This window comes from Doryrhamphus excisus, chromosome 13 (genome assembly GCF_030265055.1).
Source record: "Doryrhamphus excisus isolate RoL2022-K1 chromosome 13, RoL_Dexc_1.0, whole genome shotgun sequence".
Lineage (NCBI taxonomy): Eukaryota > Metazoa > Chordata > Actinopteri > Syngnathiformes > Syngnathidae > Doryrhamphus > Doryrhamphus excisus.
The window spans coordinates 4,877,781-4,893,145 of NC_080478.1; the positions used below are offsets into that span (position 1 = coordinate 4,877,781).

The window sequence follows — 15,365 nt, forward strand, 5'->3', positions numbered from 1 at the left end:
GTGAGAAATTGTTTATTAGTTTTAAAAGATTCACAAAACAGTGGTCAGGTGAATTAGGAAAACCGGATTTATTTTGTAACCCAATCTTTTCCTCTGGATGCTAGCATTGTGCGAGTGTGTTTGTGTAATCTATTCAATGATACGGATTCATGTGTGATGCGTTGTATGCGTATATTCATCTTGGCAGATGCTGCTATCATGCAGCAGGAAATCACATTCAATTTGGGTCAAAAAGGTCACAGTGGAAAAGTACAAGAAAAGAATGGACGGAATAGCAGAAACCATGACGCAACATGATTAAGAATATTAAGTATAAGATGAATCATAGATGAGATCCACGGTCGCAGACAGAAAGGCCGGTTCACTGTGGGAATTGATTGCTAACTTATTATCATCAACAAAAACAACAATTTCATATACTACACCCATACAGACTATTCAGTATTGACTTAACTCTACCGTTGCCAAAAGCAATCTATTGGCATACAAGCTACTTGGCTGAGCCCAGGGTGACCTCCAGGAGTCTGGTTATGATGTCAGAATGTGACGGGTGAAAGGTCAAACCATCCACCTCCATAGCCAGGTGACCAGTTTTCCCACTCCGAATGCCGAAATCCACCAGCGTTGACAAGATAGACTCCTCCTGAAAATAAAAAATAAAAAAACAATAAAATTTGGCTTGACTTTTTCAGATAAATACACAAGTTCCCCAGTTTGGGGGGTTTAGGAGAGTAACCCCCACATTTTTTGTGTCCGTTCATTCCTGCTTGAAATATCTACAGTCCAGTAGTCTGTGGAAGTACTGAATAACTTGTTTTGATGCGGGGCTGCACGGTGGTCGAGCGGTTAGCGCGCAGACCTCACAGCTTGGAGACAAGGGTTCAATTCCACCCTCTGTGTGGAGTTTGCATGTTCACCCCGTGCATGCGTGGGGTTTTCTCCGGGTACTCCGGTTTCCTCCCACATTCCAAAAACATGCTAGGTTAATTAGCCACTCCAAATTGTCCATAGGTATGAATGTGAGTGTGAATGGTTGTTTGACTATATGTGCCCTGTGATTGGCTGGCCACCAGTCCAGGGTGTACTCCGCCTCTTGCCCGAAGACACCTGGTGACGACCCTCGTGAGGATAAGCGGTAGAAAATGAATGAACATTATTCCAACAGTAAAATATGGTGGTGGTAGTGTGATGGTCTGGAAGACTCACTGTGATAAATGGAACCATGAATTATTGTTAAACTGTTCACAAATATGGGCTGCACGGTGGCCGAGTGATCTCCCCGTGCATGCGTGGGTTTTCTCCGGGTACTCCGGTTTCCTCCCACATTCCAAAAACATGCTAGGTTAATTAGCCACTCCAAATTGTCCATAGGTATGAATGTGAGTGTGAATGGTTGTTTGTCTATATGTGCCCTGTGATTGGCTGGCCACCAGTCCAGGGTGTACCCCGCCTCTCGCCTCAAGACAGCTGGGATAGGCTCCAGCACCCCCGCTCCCCTTGTGAGGATAAGTGGTAGAAACTACTAGTAGTAGCAAGCTAGTATTGGCCTGCTTATTAGCCTGCTTTTGCCCTATTAGATACAATTTGTCAGAGATGAAAAAATCAATAAAAAATATGACATTATTTAGGGGGTCTTAAGAACATTTTAAAATAGGCCTAATGACGCCACTGGCTCTTAAAAGTAAAAAAAAAAAACAAAAAAAAACATGCTAGGTTAATTAGCGACTCCAAATTGTCCATAGGTATGAATGTGAGTGTGAATGGTTGTTTGTCTATATGTGCCCTGTGATTGGCTGGCCACCAGTCCAGGGTGTACCCCGCCTCTCGCCTTAAAACAGTTGGGATAGGCTCCAGCACCCCTCGCCACCCTCGTTAGGATAAGCGGTAGAAAATGTCGGGGAGAAAAAACAACAGTATTTTTATATCAACACAAAAACATCACAATCTGTTAGAGTACGTATTTCCCAGCATGCTTTGCTGTAGCTAAAATCATCTTATGTTACCATAAAAAATAGTCTAATGTATTTACAGTGAAGAAAATAAGTATTTGAACACCCTGCTATTTTGCTATTTCTCCCACTTAGAAATCATGGAGGGGTCTGAAATTTTCATCGTAGGTGCATGTCCACTGTGAGAGAGATAAACTAAAAAGAAAAATCCAGAAATCACAATGCATGATTTTTTAACAATTTATTTGTGTGATACAGCTGCAAATAAGTATTTGAACACCTGTGTATCATCTAGAATTCTGACCCTGAAAGACCTGTTAGTCTGCCCATTAGAAGTCCACCTGCACTCCATGTATCATCCTGAATCAGATGCACCTGTTTGAGGTCGTTAGCTGCATAAAGACACCTGTCCACCCCATACAATCAGTAAGACTTTAACTTGTAACATGGCGAAGACCAAAGAGCTGTCCAAAGACACCAGAGACAAAATTGTACACCTCCACAAGGCTGGAAAGGGCTACGGAGCAATTACCAAGCAGCTTGGTGAAAAAAGGTCCACTGTTGGAGCTATCATTAGAAAATGGAAGAAGCTAAACATGACGGTCAATCTCAATCGGAGTGGAGCCCCATGCAAGATATCACCTCGTGGGGTCTCAATGATTCTAAGAAAGGTGAGGAATCAGCCCAGAACTACACGACAGGACTTGGTCAATGACCTGAAAAGAGCTGGGACCACCGTTTCCAAGGTTACTGTAGGTAATACACTAAGACGTCATGATGTGAAATCATGCATGGCACGAAAGGTTCCCCTGCTTAAACCAGCACATGTCAAGGCCCGTCTTAAGTTTGCATATGACCATTTGGATGATACAGAGGAGTCATGGGAGAAAGTTTTATGGTCAGATGAGACCAAAATAGAACTTTTTGGTCATAATTCCAATAAGCGTGTTTGGAGGAAGAAGAATGAAGAGTACAATCCGAAGAACACCATCCCTACTGTGAAGCATGGGGGTGGTAGCATCATGCTTTGGGGGTGTTTTTCTGCACATGGGACAGGACGAGTGCACTGCATTAAAGAGAGGATGACTGGGGCCGTGTATTGTGAGATTTTGGGGAACAACCTCCTTCCCTCTGTCAGAGCATTGAAGATGGGTCGTGGCTGGGTCTTCCAACACGACAACGACCCGAAGCACACAGCCAGGAAAACCAAGGAGTGGCTCCGTAAGAAGCATATCAAGGTTCTAGCATGGCCCAGCCAGTCTCCAGACCTGAACCCAATCGAAAATCTTTGGAGGGAGCTCAAACTCCGTGTTTCTCAGCGACAGCCCAGAAACCTGACTGATCTAGAGAAGATCTGTGTGGAGGAGTGGGCCAAGATCCCTCCTGCAGTGTGTGCAAACCTGGTGAAAAACTACAGGAAACGTTTGACCTCTGTAATAGCAAACAAAGGCTACTGTACCAAATATTAACATTCATTTTCTCAGGTGTTCAAATACTTATTAGCAGCTGTATCACACAAATAAATTGTTAAAAAAATCATGCATTGTGATTTCTGGATTTTTCTTTTTAGTTTATCTCTCTCACAGTGGACATGCACCTACGATGAAAATTTCAGACCCCTCCATGATTTCTAAGTGGGAGAAATAGCAAAATAGCAGGGTGTTCAAATACTTATTTTCTTCACTGTAAGTGCGCGAGTCACCTTGTTGACGGATGGCAGGTTAGCGGTCCAGTCTTGTAAATCCTTTGGGGTGACGTGATCCACTCCCAGTCCTTTATTTAGGTATCGCTGGTGGGTGGGACAAGTGTTCAGCAGGTAAAGGCCACAGGCCACAGCGTACCCTCCCCAGTTGGACACCCCTGCGAGTGGCATACATAAACCGTGTTATTATTGGGAGAATATGAAATATAATCAAACGCAGCGTTTTAATGCAAACCTGCAGTGATGGCGTAGTCGGCGGCGACATCACAGGCTATGAGATCCCCCTTCGGCATCAAACTTTTCACTTTCTCCTTCACTTTCCCCATCCCCAGCTCGTTGCCGCCATCACCAATGCCTGCGGAGAACAGGACGTGTCCAAAATGGCAGCCAACTACGACGGCGTTAGCTAACCTGTGGTTGTAATTCCTGGGATCTTCTCTGCGGCAAGAAACAGGTCATCGATTGGATCCACCAGATGTTTGATGTTGATCGCCCTCATGTTGTAGTAGTTCCCGTCCGCAGCTCGCCCGCTGCGCTCTATCGCCACCAGGTGGTCGTACCTGATATCACAGATCATTACACACATTTGCAAGGGGACAAATGAAGAATTATTGCAAAGGTCTGATTTCTACTCCACGAGCTAACATGCTTTGGTGAAAGTCACTTCATCCGACCTGGGCTTAGCGGGGTCACCGTGGTGACACAAAAAATCAAGAGCAGCGTTTGGACCGCTGTCTTCGAAGGTGACCAGCGGAATGGTGGTCTTCAGAACACCTGAGCAGGAAAGTCCAGAATCATGGCCGTTATGGAAACACTGAGCGACACCCAGAAACATCATAACGGAGCTCCTACCTGACTTCACAGCTTTATCGATGAGGGCTCCATTCATCTCCAAGGCTCTCCGGTCCGTCACCATTGTAACGCGCTTGCCAAGGGACTGCAGCATGGTCGCTACGGCAAAAGCTCCAGGCGGGCCATCGGTCTCATCAGGAGGACTGGAAGAAGGTAAAAGCATGTCTTCAGCAGCCTTTCCACCTTCAAAGTCGTCCACATTTCAGATGCCTCAATTCAGTGGAACCCGTTTAAGTCAACAACAGCAACATTTTTGGACGTTATTATTACAAAAATGGGCCATCTTAACTAAACATCAACATATGTGCTTGGACACTTTTTTCATTATAAAGTCTGACTCAGCTGCACGGTAGTCGAGTGGTTAGCACTCACAGCTAGAAGACTAGGGTTCAATTGCAGCCTCGGCCATCTCTGTGTGGAGTTTGCATGTTCTCCCCGTGCATGCGTGGGTTTTCTCCGGGTACTCCGGTTTTCCTCCCACATTCCAAAAACATGCTAGGTTAATTAGCCACTCCAAATTGTCCATAGGTATGAATGTGAGTGTGAATGGTTGTTTGTCTATATTTGCCCTGTGATTGGCTGGCCACCAGTCCAGGGTGTACCCCGCCTCTCGCCCTAAGAAGGCAGCTGGGATAGGCTCCAGCACCCCCTGCGACCCTCGTGAGGATAGGCGGTAGAAAATGAATGAATGACGCATAGCCAGATATTAATTAATTAATATCTATAGATATTAATTAATTTTCTAGAGGAGTGGTTAGCACTCAGACCTCACAGCTAGGAGATCCGGGTTCAATTCCACCCTCGGCCACACTCGGGTTTTCTCCGGGTACTCCGGTTTCCTCCCACATTCCAAAAACATGCTAGGTTAATTGGCGACTCCAAATTGTCCATAGGTATGAATGTGAGTGTGAATGGTTGTTTGTCTATATGTGCCCTGTGATTGGCTGGCTGGCCACCAGTCCAGGGTGTACCCCGCCTCTCACCCTAAGAAGACAGCTGGGATAGGCTCCAGCACCCCCTGCGACCCTCGTGAGGATAAGTGGTAGAAAATGAATGAATGAGTTTATTGGCTTGCTTATTAGCCTGCTTTTGCCCTATTATATACAATTTGTCGCATAGCCAGATATTAGTACCAAATACAAAAACGTCAGCTGATAAACAGACAATTATTTTGAAGCTCCGCTTAGAACTTCCTTAAGATCCAAATTCAGTTTTTCAACTGGTCTCCAGGAGCGCATAAGCTCTGAGCAGTATGCAAATAAATCCAGGTAATCCTGGTAGTATCACAGAATGAGAATACTGTCCTCAGTGGAATAGTGTATTGGGATACTATGTGTGAGAGGTAGTACCTGTGCATGTAGTGCGTGGGAAAGCCTGTCGTTATGGCAACAGATGATGCATGGGAGAGAGCCAGACAGGAACGCAGGAGTTCATCTTGGACAAACAAAGCTTTGATCCCTCGTTGACCTGTTGGAAAGACGCTCCGATTCAATAACCCGTCAATCATATCGGACGTATTGTACATACGACATTATATTTCACCAATCAAGTAGTTTTTCCCAGTACGGAAGACCAAATTGTGGCCCAGCCGACATTTTTAGAAGCAGCTTGTTTTTACTGGCACTCGTTGTTTTGGACTCTTAGCACCTTTTCCAGGTTGAAACAGTGAAGTATTTTATCGTTTCAGCCCTTCGCTGGCTTCCAGAGCGGGGAACATCCGATAACGCTGACGTGTCATTACGCTACCCCGTTGCTGTCACGTGACCAGAAGTACCACTGCCAAAATAATCTGAATATTGCCAATGATTCTCCTGATATATTTTGGTATTATATTGTATTATTGTATTTCAAAGTGACGTGCAGAAGTATTCCCGCTTTGTTGGAAATCACCCTGTGGGAATGTGACTTTTCTAGTACAGTAAACCTTGGATATATCGGATTCAATTGTTCCCACTGGTTTTGTCCGATATAAGCGAAATCTGCTATATGCGTATACCAGAAAATGTCCGTTTTACGCATATATGGGATTTATATCCGGTATATGCGTAAATGGGATTTTATCCGTTATAAAAAGGCACTTCCTTGACTATGTTTCCAATGTACCTGGACGCGCAGGCAACGCTGCAAACGCTGCAAATGACGTCGTATAGCGGCCTGTCACGATTCGGCGAATCGGGAGCGCCACGATGCGGCCATCCGATATATGCGAGGTAAATTTAATGGAAATGCATTGGAACGGGACTGGAGATTTTGTCCGAAATAGGCGAAATCCGTTATAAAAAATCCGATATATGCAATGAATTTTTATTGGAAATGCATTACAGAAAAATCGGTTCTTTTTTATCTGTCCGTTGTGTGAGCGAATTTCCGATATATCCGAGTCCGATATATCCGAGGTTTACTATAATTAATATTCATTAACAGTCATGGCAACAAAAAAGTTTGGGAGTGACTTAAATTTTGTGCTTCAGTCACAGTGTCGTGACAAACGACTAAAAAGACGAGAAATAATTTACCTGGATCTTCTCCAATAATTGCATCCAATTTGCCGATCTTGGACGCAACCCTCTTGGACACCAAACTATATAACAAAGGATTTTTGGATATCAGAAAGCAGGTGGGGGTCAGCTCTGGAGGGGGGCTTATGGCTTCGGGTTCCTTGTTGTCAGTGGGAAGGGGGGCATCAGTCAAGAACATGCCAGGTGAGCGACTGAATGCCAAAGTTGGCTCTGGAATTAAAAAAAAAAGATTTCTTTTAGACCAGTGCAATAATCAATGAATATTGTATAAGATCATTTTTTGCATTAATTTATTAAAAAATGTCAGCAAAAACATATACAGTAAACCTCGGATATATCGGATTCAATTGTTCCCACTGGTTTTGTCCGATATAAGCGAAATCCGTTATATGCGTATACCGGAAAATGTCCGTTTTACGCATATATGGGATTTATATCCGGTATATGCGTAAATGGGATTTTATCCGTTATAAAAAGGCACTTCCTTGACTATGTTTCCAATGTACCTGGACGCGCAGGCAACGCTGCAAACGCTGCAAATGACGTCGTATAGCGGCCTGTCACGATTCGGCGAATCGGAGCGCCACGATGCGGCCATCCGATATATTCATTCATTCATTCATTTTCTACCGCTTTTCCTCACGAGGGTCGCGGGGGGTGCTGGAGCCTATCCCAGCTGTCTTCGGGCGCAAGGCGGGGTACACCCTAGACTGGTCGCCAGCCAATCCCAGGGCACATATAGACAAACAACCATTCACACTCACATTCATACCTATGGACAATTTGGAGTCGCCAATTAACCTAGCATGTTTTTGGAATGTGGGAGGAAACCGGAGTACCCGGAGAAAACCCACGCATGCACGGGGAGAACATGCAAACTCATGAGATGCCCGAGGGTGGGATTGAACCCTGGTCTCCTAGCTGTGAGGTCTGCGCGCTAACCCCTAGACCACCGTGCCGCCCCCCATCCGATATATGCGAGGGAAATTTAATGGAAATGCATTGGAACGGGACTGGAGATTTTGTCCGAAATAGGCGAAATCCGTTATAAAAAATCCGATATATGCAATGAATTTTTATTGGAAATGCATTACAGAAAAATTGGTTCTTTTTTATCTGTCCGTTGTGTGAGCGAATTTCCGATATATCCGCGTCCGATATATCCGAGGTTTACTGTAAAAGAATTTTCCCCATAAGACCGTGACCTGATGTCCTTGCATGTTCAAGGGAACATTAGCTTAAAATGAATGAAATATCAATAAGTGTTATACTAAATACGGACTGCTGCTGATTATTGCTTCTACAGCCGTCGCTCCACTGGCCCAAAAGACCGGAACATCCGAAGGCTGTAGCTCAACTCGATCCCCATAGTCCGGTCTGGATAGATCCTGTATGCCAAGGAAAGCTAAAAACACACGGTCAACATTTCCATATTCATTCACGATAACGTGAAAATAACCAAAATAGCGTTTTTGTACCTGCATCGCCAATGTGCACGGGGGCGCCGTGCGCTTGTGGGTTACGGTGAGAGACCTGAACTGCCGTCTCCAACATATCAGGTGGAATCGGGTACATCGACACCACAAGAGGGGACCGGAAAACCCCGGCTCTAATACAGGGAACTGCAGTCTGAACGAAGACATGGACATATTTCTTGTCCTGAATCCGTGGCAACATACAGGGGCATATTTCATATCTACGTACCTTGTACATGCCCACACTTTTGCCCCGTTCTACGTTCCTGACGCCGACTCCGGCTTTTTTCAAGATGTCCTCAAAGCCAAAGCTACTGCCCAGATGGAAACACACCATGTCTGACCACTTGACTCGATGACCTGCTGGCTGTGTTGCTGTGCTCCTGAACACAACACATCACATCCAAATTGTTATTATTACAGATCATGCACCTCTACTCAAAATATGTCATCTTGTGTTTGGGCATCGTAAAAAGGTGCTGTCCCTTTAAACGAGGGATGGCGTCATACCGCTTCTTCATTTTCAAACCATCCCTAATCGACTAATCGACTTTGCGGTATGCGTCCGTGTCATCGCACCTGACTGAAGCACCGTCCTTCTGCAGGCTGGAGACATTTGTCACTAGGACGCCATCCTGATACACTCTGTATTGTGACACGTCTGTCCTGGACACACGGAAAGAAGCAAATACTTTCAGATATTACATATATCATAAGCAGAGAACAATGTAGTACACGTAACAGAAACCCAACATCTAGTAAAGGTCATTTATATGTATGATAGGAATGCATTTTTCTCGACATATACTAACTGTCTACTGTATGTGACCTTCTGAAGGAAATAGTCATTGAGTCATTTCCTTGTATCGGTATCGGCCGATACGCGCGTGGGTTCGCCGATGTATTTTTCCACCGCATGATTTAAAGTCAGGCATCCGCCGGGGCAGCTTTGTGTTGCAGCAGAGGACCCCGCATGTTTAAGAAAGCTGAATCCTACTGTGTTCAGTGTTTACATTTCAATCAATATTTGTTTAAACGTGCGACCTGTAATATTTATCATTGTCATTTTTTCATGTAAATTGAGGGATCAAAAGCAGTATCGGCCACAAATATCGGCCCAAGCAAAATCGGCCATCGGCTAAGGGTGATGGAAAAAAATCGGTATCGGCATCGGCCCAAAAAAAAAACCATATCGGTCGATCCCTAGTACAGATGGAGGACTATGCTTGAATGTGGATGTTGTCAAGTCCAGCCTATCTAGGCCCAGTGGTGTGCAAGTAGTGGTGTGTCGGTCATGAACGAACGGGTCAAAAGAACTACAGTAAACCTCGGATATATCGGACTCGGATATATCGGAAATTCGCTCACAACGGACAGATAAAAAAGAACCGATTTTTCTGTAATGCATTTCCAATAAAAATTCATTGCATATATCGGATTTTTTTATAACAGATTTCGCCTATTTCGGACAAAATCTCCAGTCCCGTTCCAATGCATTTCCATTAAATTTCCCTCGCATATATCGGATGGCCGCATCGTGGCGCTCCGATTCGCCGAATCGTGACAATTGAGCGACAGTTGAGTCGGAACGAACGTGAACGTGAGTGAACGGACTGACTCGACACAGCTGACCGGGTCTATGCACAGGGGGGGAGATCACAGGCTAACGACCAATTGACCGAAATGAACGGATCTTTTTACTGAATGAACCAGAATGAGGCGGTTCTCATTCTCATACTGTCCATTATTTTAATTTTGTAGCGTGTCTGCCTGGACTTCCTGTATTTGAGTGCTGATATCAGAAATTGTAGATGTTCAGTTTTTTTGCCGATTTAGCCTTTCAGTCCGATATCGGCAAAAAATTTAGTATATAATATTGGATCGTGACACAATACGCATGGCCACAGATAGCGACAATACAGCCCAGCAAGGCTTAATCAATGAGGATAAAACATTTGTCTTACCTGATGTCAGCATCTTTAGCCAGAGGTGGGAATGAGCTGTCACCCGATTGGCTGCGATAGAGGAGTGGTAAAGGTGCAGAGTTACTGTGACAGAAGGCTTCAAAGTCGTCGGCCAAATGTTTAGGCAGGATGACTACATTTGCCTGGTGGTATCCTACGACACAGTTCATACACCAAAGACGGGGATTTAAAAATGGAATAGAAACACATAGAATACTTGGGAACATTAGTGTTGAATCCATTATGCTAGGAGTCCACTGGGTTGGTGCCAGTTGGCGCCAAAGATTATGTGAATGGCGCATAGTGGCGCCCAATTAATGTCCGCTCGGCATGTTGCCATGTTGCCGTTATTCGGTGCCACAGCGAGCCACTACGCGCCAATCACATAATCTTGGGCGTGAACAGGCACCGGCCCAATGGACTCCTAGCATCATTGGCGCAACTTGGCTCGCGCCATTACATTCCAGTGGATTCCAATAGGCGGATTGTTTGTGACATTTGGTTCCACTTGGTGCCAATTGCTTGATGCAAGTGGCACGATGAAGATTTTAAACATTTTGAAATTTTCTTGCCGTCAAACTAAATTTTTGACGCCGTTACGGGCCACCACGAGCCAGTTGGAAGCCACTGCACGCCACTAAGCACGTTATTGGCGACACAGCAAATTGCATTGGCACCAACTGGCGCCGGCCCAGTGGACTCCTAGCATAATTGGCGCAACTTGGCTCGCGCCATTACATTCCAGTGGATTCCATTTGGTTCCACTTGGTGGACACTTCGTGCCAATTGCTTGATGCAAGTGGCGCGACGAAGATTTTAAACATTTTGAAATTTTCTTGCCGTCAAACTCAATTTTTGCCGCCGTTACGGGTCACCGCGAGCCAGTTGGGAGCCACTGCACGCCACTATGCGCCACAGCAAATTGCATTGGCACCAACTGGCGCCGGCCCAGTGGACTCCGAGCATCATTGGTGCAACTTGGCTCGCGCCATTACATTCCAGTGGATTCCAATAGGCGGATTGTTTGTGACATTTGGTTCCACTTGGTGGACACGTCGTGCCAATTGCTTGATGCAAGTGGCGCGATGAAGATTTTAAACATTTTAAAATTTTCTTCCCGTCAAACTCAATTTTTGCCGCCGTTACGGGCCACCACGAGCCAATTGGGAGCCACTGCACGCCACTAGGCACCTTATTGGCGACACTAGGCGCCACAGCAAATTGCATTGGCACCAACTGGCACCAACTGGCGCTGGCCCAGTGGACTCCTAGCATCATTGGCGCAACTTGGCGCGCGCCATTACATTCCAGTGGATTCCAATAGGCGGATTGTTTGTGACATTTGGTTCCACTTGGTGGACACTTTGTGCCAATTGCTTGATGCAAGTGGCGCGATGAAGATTTTAAACATTTTGAAATTTTCTTGCCGTCAAACTCAATTTTGGTCGCCGTTACGGGCCACCACGAGCCAGTTGGGAGCCACTGCACGCCACTAGGCACCTTATTGGCGACACTAGGCGCAAATTGCATTGGCACCAACGGGCACCGGCCCAGTGGACTCTTAGCATTAGAGTTTTACCTTTGTTTGAGATACTCCGGAAGTATCTCAGGCGAGACCTTGCGTGTTTAATAGCAGGCAGCATATTTCACCGGATCACCTGATTGCTGCACAAAACAGAATAATGTTAACTACATAAAAAAATATATATATACATATATATATATATATAATCAGCAAGTTACTAGTCACTAACACTGTGTAGTTATACTTAGGATAGAGTAGTAATTACAGACATTTTAATTGGCTCTCACGAGACGTACGTGTAAATGTCAATATTTATTTGTTCTTGCATGAACTTAATTAAACTGTCACTAAAGCCTTGTAAATTATACCTCGGTTTATCGTAGTAACATCGGACTTGTGTAATTCTCCAAAACTTTTGGCCCCGACTGCAGTTAGCACATGAAGAGCCAGTGATTTCTAGCCACAGGCTACAAACTCGCTGCCAAGTCAATGTCAAGCCACTCCGACTAATAAAGCAGACTTAAGCTCCTCATGATTCCATGTACTATACTCACCTAATGAGCAGTTAGTTTTAAACTACAGGAAAAAAAGTGGAGGAAAATATATTTCCCATCTGCGTTTGTTTTTGTTCGGAGAGTTCTTTTCACTCCGGAATTAAAGATTATTAACAATTTCCCCACGGAACTAAATCCGCAGCGGACGGATATGCTTCCTCTTTCTGTTTGATGGGAAAAGGTGAATTGATGCCGCCAACTACACATATTTGTACTTAAAAACATACTTCAAAAAAGTCTAAATTTATTAACCCAAACCTGATTCTTATAAGAACTTTAGTTTAATCTGCGTTCATGTAAAGTTTTTAAGAGTTAGCTAAATACTAGCCAAAATGCTACGGCAACACTGCTGGGACAATCGCCCGCCGCTGACAATGACGTCACATCCGACAACAGTGGTCTTAGAAGAAGCGGCAAGAGTACAAAAGCCCAACTTAATGGCAGATTTGTCAACTGCCAACATGAGCCAAACTATCGCCCGTGTAACATCTTGAATAGCCATGACGCAGTCGATTGTTGTCCAGGGTGAGTTGTTCATAGCCAAGCTATCCACTGTAACGATTTAACAGCTATGTATTTGTAACTTGGCAAAGTCTGATTAAGGCTGAATGCCGCCATCTTTGCTGTATGGGAATGATTATTATCAGGTATTTGATAAACCTTTTAATCTGCTCTTCAGTTGGACAATGCGGAAATCAGATTGGTTGTCGGTTTTGGGATCTTGCTTTGAAAGAGCATGCCCACTTTAACAAAGTAAGTGTTTATATTTTACTTGTGTAAACATTACATTTAAACAATGCATTTATTTTGAATTCATTGTGGCATAATGACTGAGTTTTGTGATTAAATAATTAGTGGTGGGACTCTGATTAATGTAATTAATTCATGCGATATCATATTTGACACATTCTGCAATTTGTCTTTTTTTTGGCTTAGCAGCAGCTATAAACTGGACCCAAATGTATGAAAAATATATAACCTTTAATATATACTTACTGTCTTATGTAGAGCGGCTTGTACGACGACACCATTGGAACGTTTTTCCATAATGTGGACTCAAGGTAGTCATATCTGCTATTGCTGCCATATATTTGGTACACGTATGTGCTCGTCATACATGAAATAATGTACTTGTTTCCCCCAATGAACAGGAATGGAGTACACGTAGCCGGTGGTGAAAGAATCCAACTGCTGAAAGCACGGGTATGTTCTCATAATTCAGTCGTCTAAGTCAGTGATTTTCAACCTTTTTTTGAGCCACGGCACGTTTTTTTTACATTGTAAAAATCTTGTAGCACACCGCTAACCAAAAATGTTCCAAAATGTCACCACGACCTCACACGTGCATCAATAAGTCCATGGGAGGAACAAGGTAGGTGTTGCCACACGGACCAATATTACATTGCTATGCTAGTCTTTACACCACAGACACTCCACAGTAGCCACGTTTTTACATCACCACTTTTTCTCTTTCCCAATCACCTTTTCGGGAAAAACAATAGTATCCATAGAAAGGAATATTCCAATCTCTTGTCTACATGCGGCGTAAAAATCAACCAGAATAGTCAATAGGGCATGCCCAGTAAAACGTAAACATCAACATCACGTGATACCGAGTTTTTCTTTCACTTGTCGGAATAACTCCGTATTGACAGTTTTTCGTCTGTCCAGTCTTGAAATTGAGTTTGAATCCAAAACAAACTTTGCTTAGTCCAGTGCCGATTGCTGGCCTCCATTTTTAAAAGTGAAGAACGTCTGGATCTGCGTGTTACGTCATATCTGAGCATGCGCTGAAAGAACGCACCCGGGATCAATTTAAACAGGAAAAGATCAAATTCAATCTTGATAATATTTTATAATTAAACTCGGGACATGTTTTATATAGATATATATTTTCTTTTTTAATAAAACTGCACTTATGAATAAAGTATAGAAGGGTTTAGATTCTGTTTCACAGATAAGCGCTAATGCATACGAAAGCTGCTTGCCAACCGCCAATAAACAACAGAAGAAGAAGAACGCAGTCTGACAACTTTCCGTTTGAGCGGGTACAAGATACCTCAATCGGATTGGTTAAAGGAATATTCCATCCCTGTTCAATTCTTTCCGTTTTTTTAGCAAATAAACCAAATGCAATTGGAATATTTGGGTCCATGTATACTATTGACATAATGGCTATTGACATAATGTTTGCAAATGATGATTAATAAATGTTAATTATAAAAAGTGATATTGGATAATTCCTCACGGCACACCTGACGGTTTCTCAAGGTCCACTAGTGTACCGCGGCACAGTGGTTGAAAATCACTGCTCTAAGCTAACCATCTTCAGTCTCAGTAATCCCAGTCATTAGTGACTTTTAAACCACAAAAGTGTAACACGCGCCAATAAAAACTGCATCCAACAGTGGCACATACATGAAACCTGACCTGTACGCCGTATCTCTTTTATCGTATCCGCAGGCAGTGCTGGTGGACATGGAGGAGGGTGTGGTCAGCGAGATTCTGCAGGGTCCTTTGAGAGACGTCTTCGACAGCACTCAGCTCCTCACGGACGTATCGGGTGCAGGCAACAACTGGTGAGACACACAAGTATCTACGACGACTCCCACGTTACAAAAACATGCACGTTTCGTCTGAAGTCGGCCATGATTGGCGTTCCAGTTTAAACAACTAAACCCAGATCATGAATATGTAGGTGCCAAAATAGACATTGACCTCATTTCTGGTTGTTTGCTGTGTAAATAAACACACACGGGAGTTTCTCCAGCTCTGTTTGATATGGCACTACGGCGTCCGCATTATGGACTTTGAAATGATGCCAA

At 44.1% G+C, this 15,365-nt stretch overlaps 2 protein-coding genes across 5 annotated transcripts in view; one reads left to right on the forward strand and one right to left on the reverse strand.

Moving 5' to 3' along the window:
* On the reverse strand, positions 1-15,111 carry LOC131140447 (D-glutamate cyclase, mitochondrial-like). Of its 4 annotated transcripts, none has more exons than XM_058090880.1 (15): positions 14,971-15,111; positions 12,041-12,126; positions 10,462-10,615; positions 9,077-9,163; positions 8,727-8,880; positions 8,501-8,651; positions 8,305-8,427; positions 7,020-7,232; positions 5,853-5,970; positions 4,504-4,646; positions 4,326-4,425; positions 4,063-4,211; positions 3,887-4,006; positions 3,652-3,809; positions 1-643 (listed from the first exon to the last, which is right to left on the reverse strand). In XM_058090880.1, exons 2-15 carry the CDS (start codon positions 12,102-12,104, stop codon positions 491-493), a joined length of 1,887 nt encoding a protein of 628 aa, XP_057946863.1. In that variant the 5' UTR covers positions 12,105-12,126; positions 14,971-15,111; the 3' UTR covers positions 1-490. The 4 variants fall into 4 exon arrangements, with proteins under 4 accessions (XP_057946863.1, XP_057946862.1, XP_057946864.1 ...); XM_058090879.1 differs by lacking the exon at positions 14,971-15,111 and adding an exon at positions 12,541-12,681; XM_058090881.1 differs by lacking the exon at positions 14,971-15,111 and adding an exon at positions 12,541-12,612 and having other exon boundaries at positions 10,462-10,512.
* The window catches only part of LOC131140448 (tubulin epsilon chain-like), a 12,944-nt gene continuing 10,194 nt past the window's right edge, over positions 12,616-15,365 (forward strand). Inside the window, exons 1-5 of the mRNA XM_058090883.1 lie at positions 12,616-13,065; positions 13,220-13,293; positions 13,549-13,601; positions 13,692-13,743; positions 15,004-15,119. Coding sequence (XP_057946866.1) covers positions 13,041-13,065; positions 13,220-13,293; positions 13,549-13,601; positions 13,692-13,743; positions 15,004-15,119 — 320 coding nt within the window. The 5' untranslated portion in view covers positions 12,616-13,040. The remainder of the gene's footprint in view (positions 13,066-13,219; positions 13,294-13,548; positions 13,602-13,691; positions 13,744-15,003; positions 15,120-15,365) is intronic.

Bases quoted from the DNA above. Each gene is read 5' to 3' on its own strand.
- LOC131140447 (XM_058090880.1), bottom strand. From the start codon at position 12,104: ATGCTGCCTGCTATTAAACACGCAAGGTCTCGCCTGAGATACTTCCGG. The intron at 4,426-4,503 runs GTAGGAGCTCCG...TTTCCTGCTCAG, and splicing joins CGATAAAGCTGTGAAGTCAG to GTGTTCTGAAGACCACCATT. The intron at 3,810-3,886 runs GTTTGCATTAAA...TGCCACTCGCAG, and splicing joins CGACTACGCCATCACTGCAG to GGGTGTCCAACTGGGGAGGG.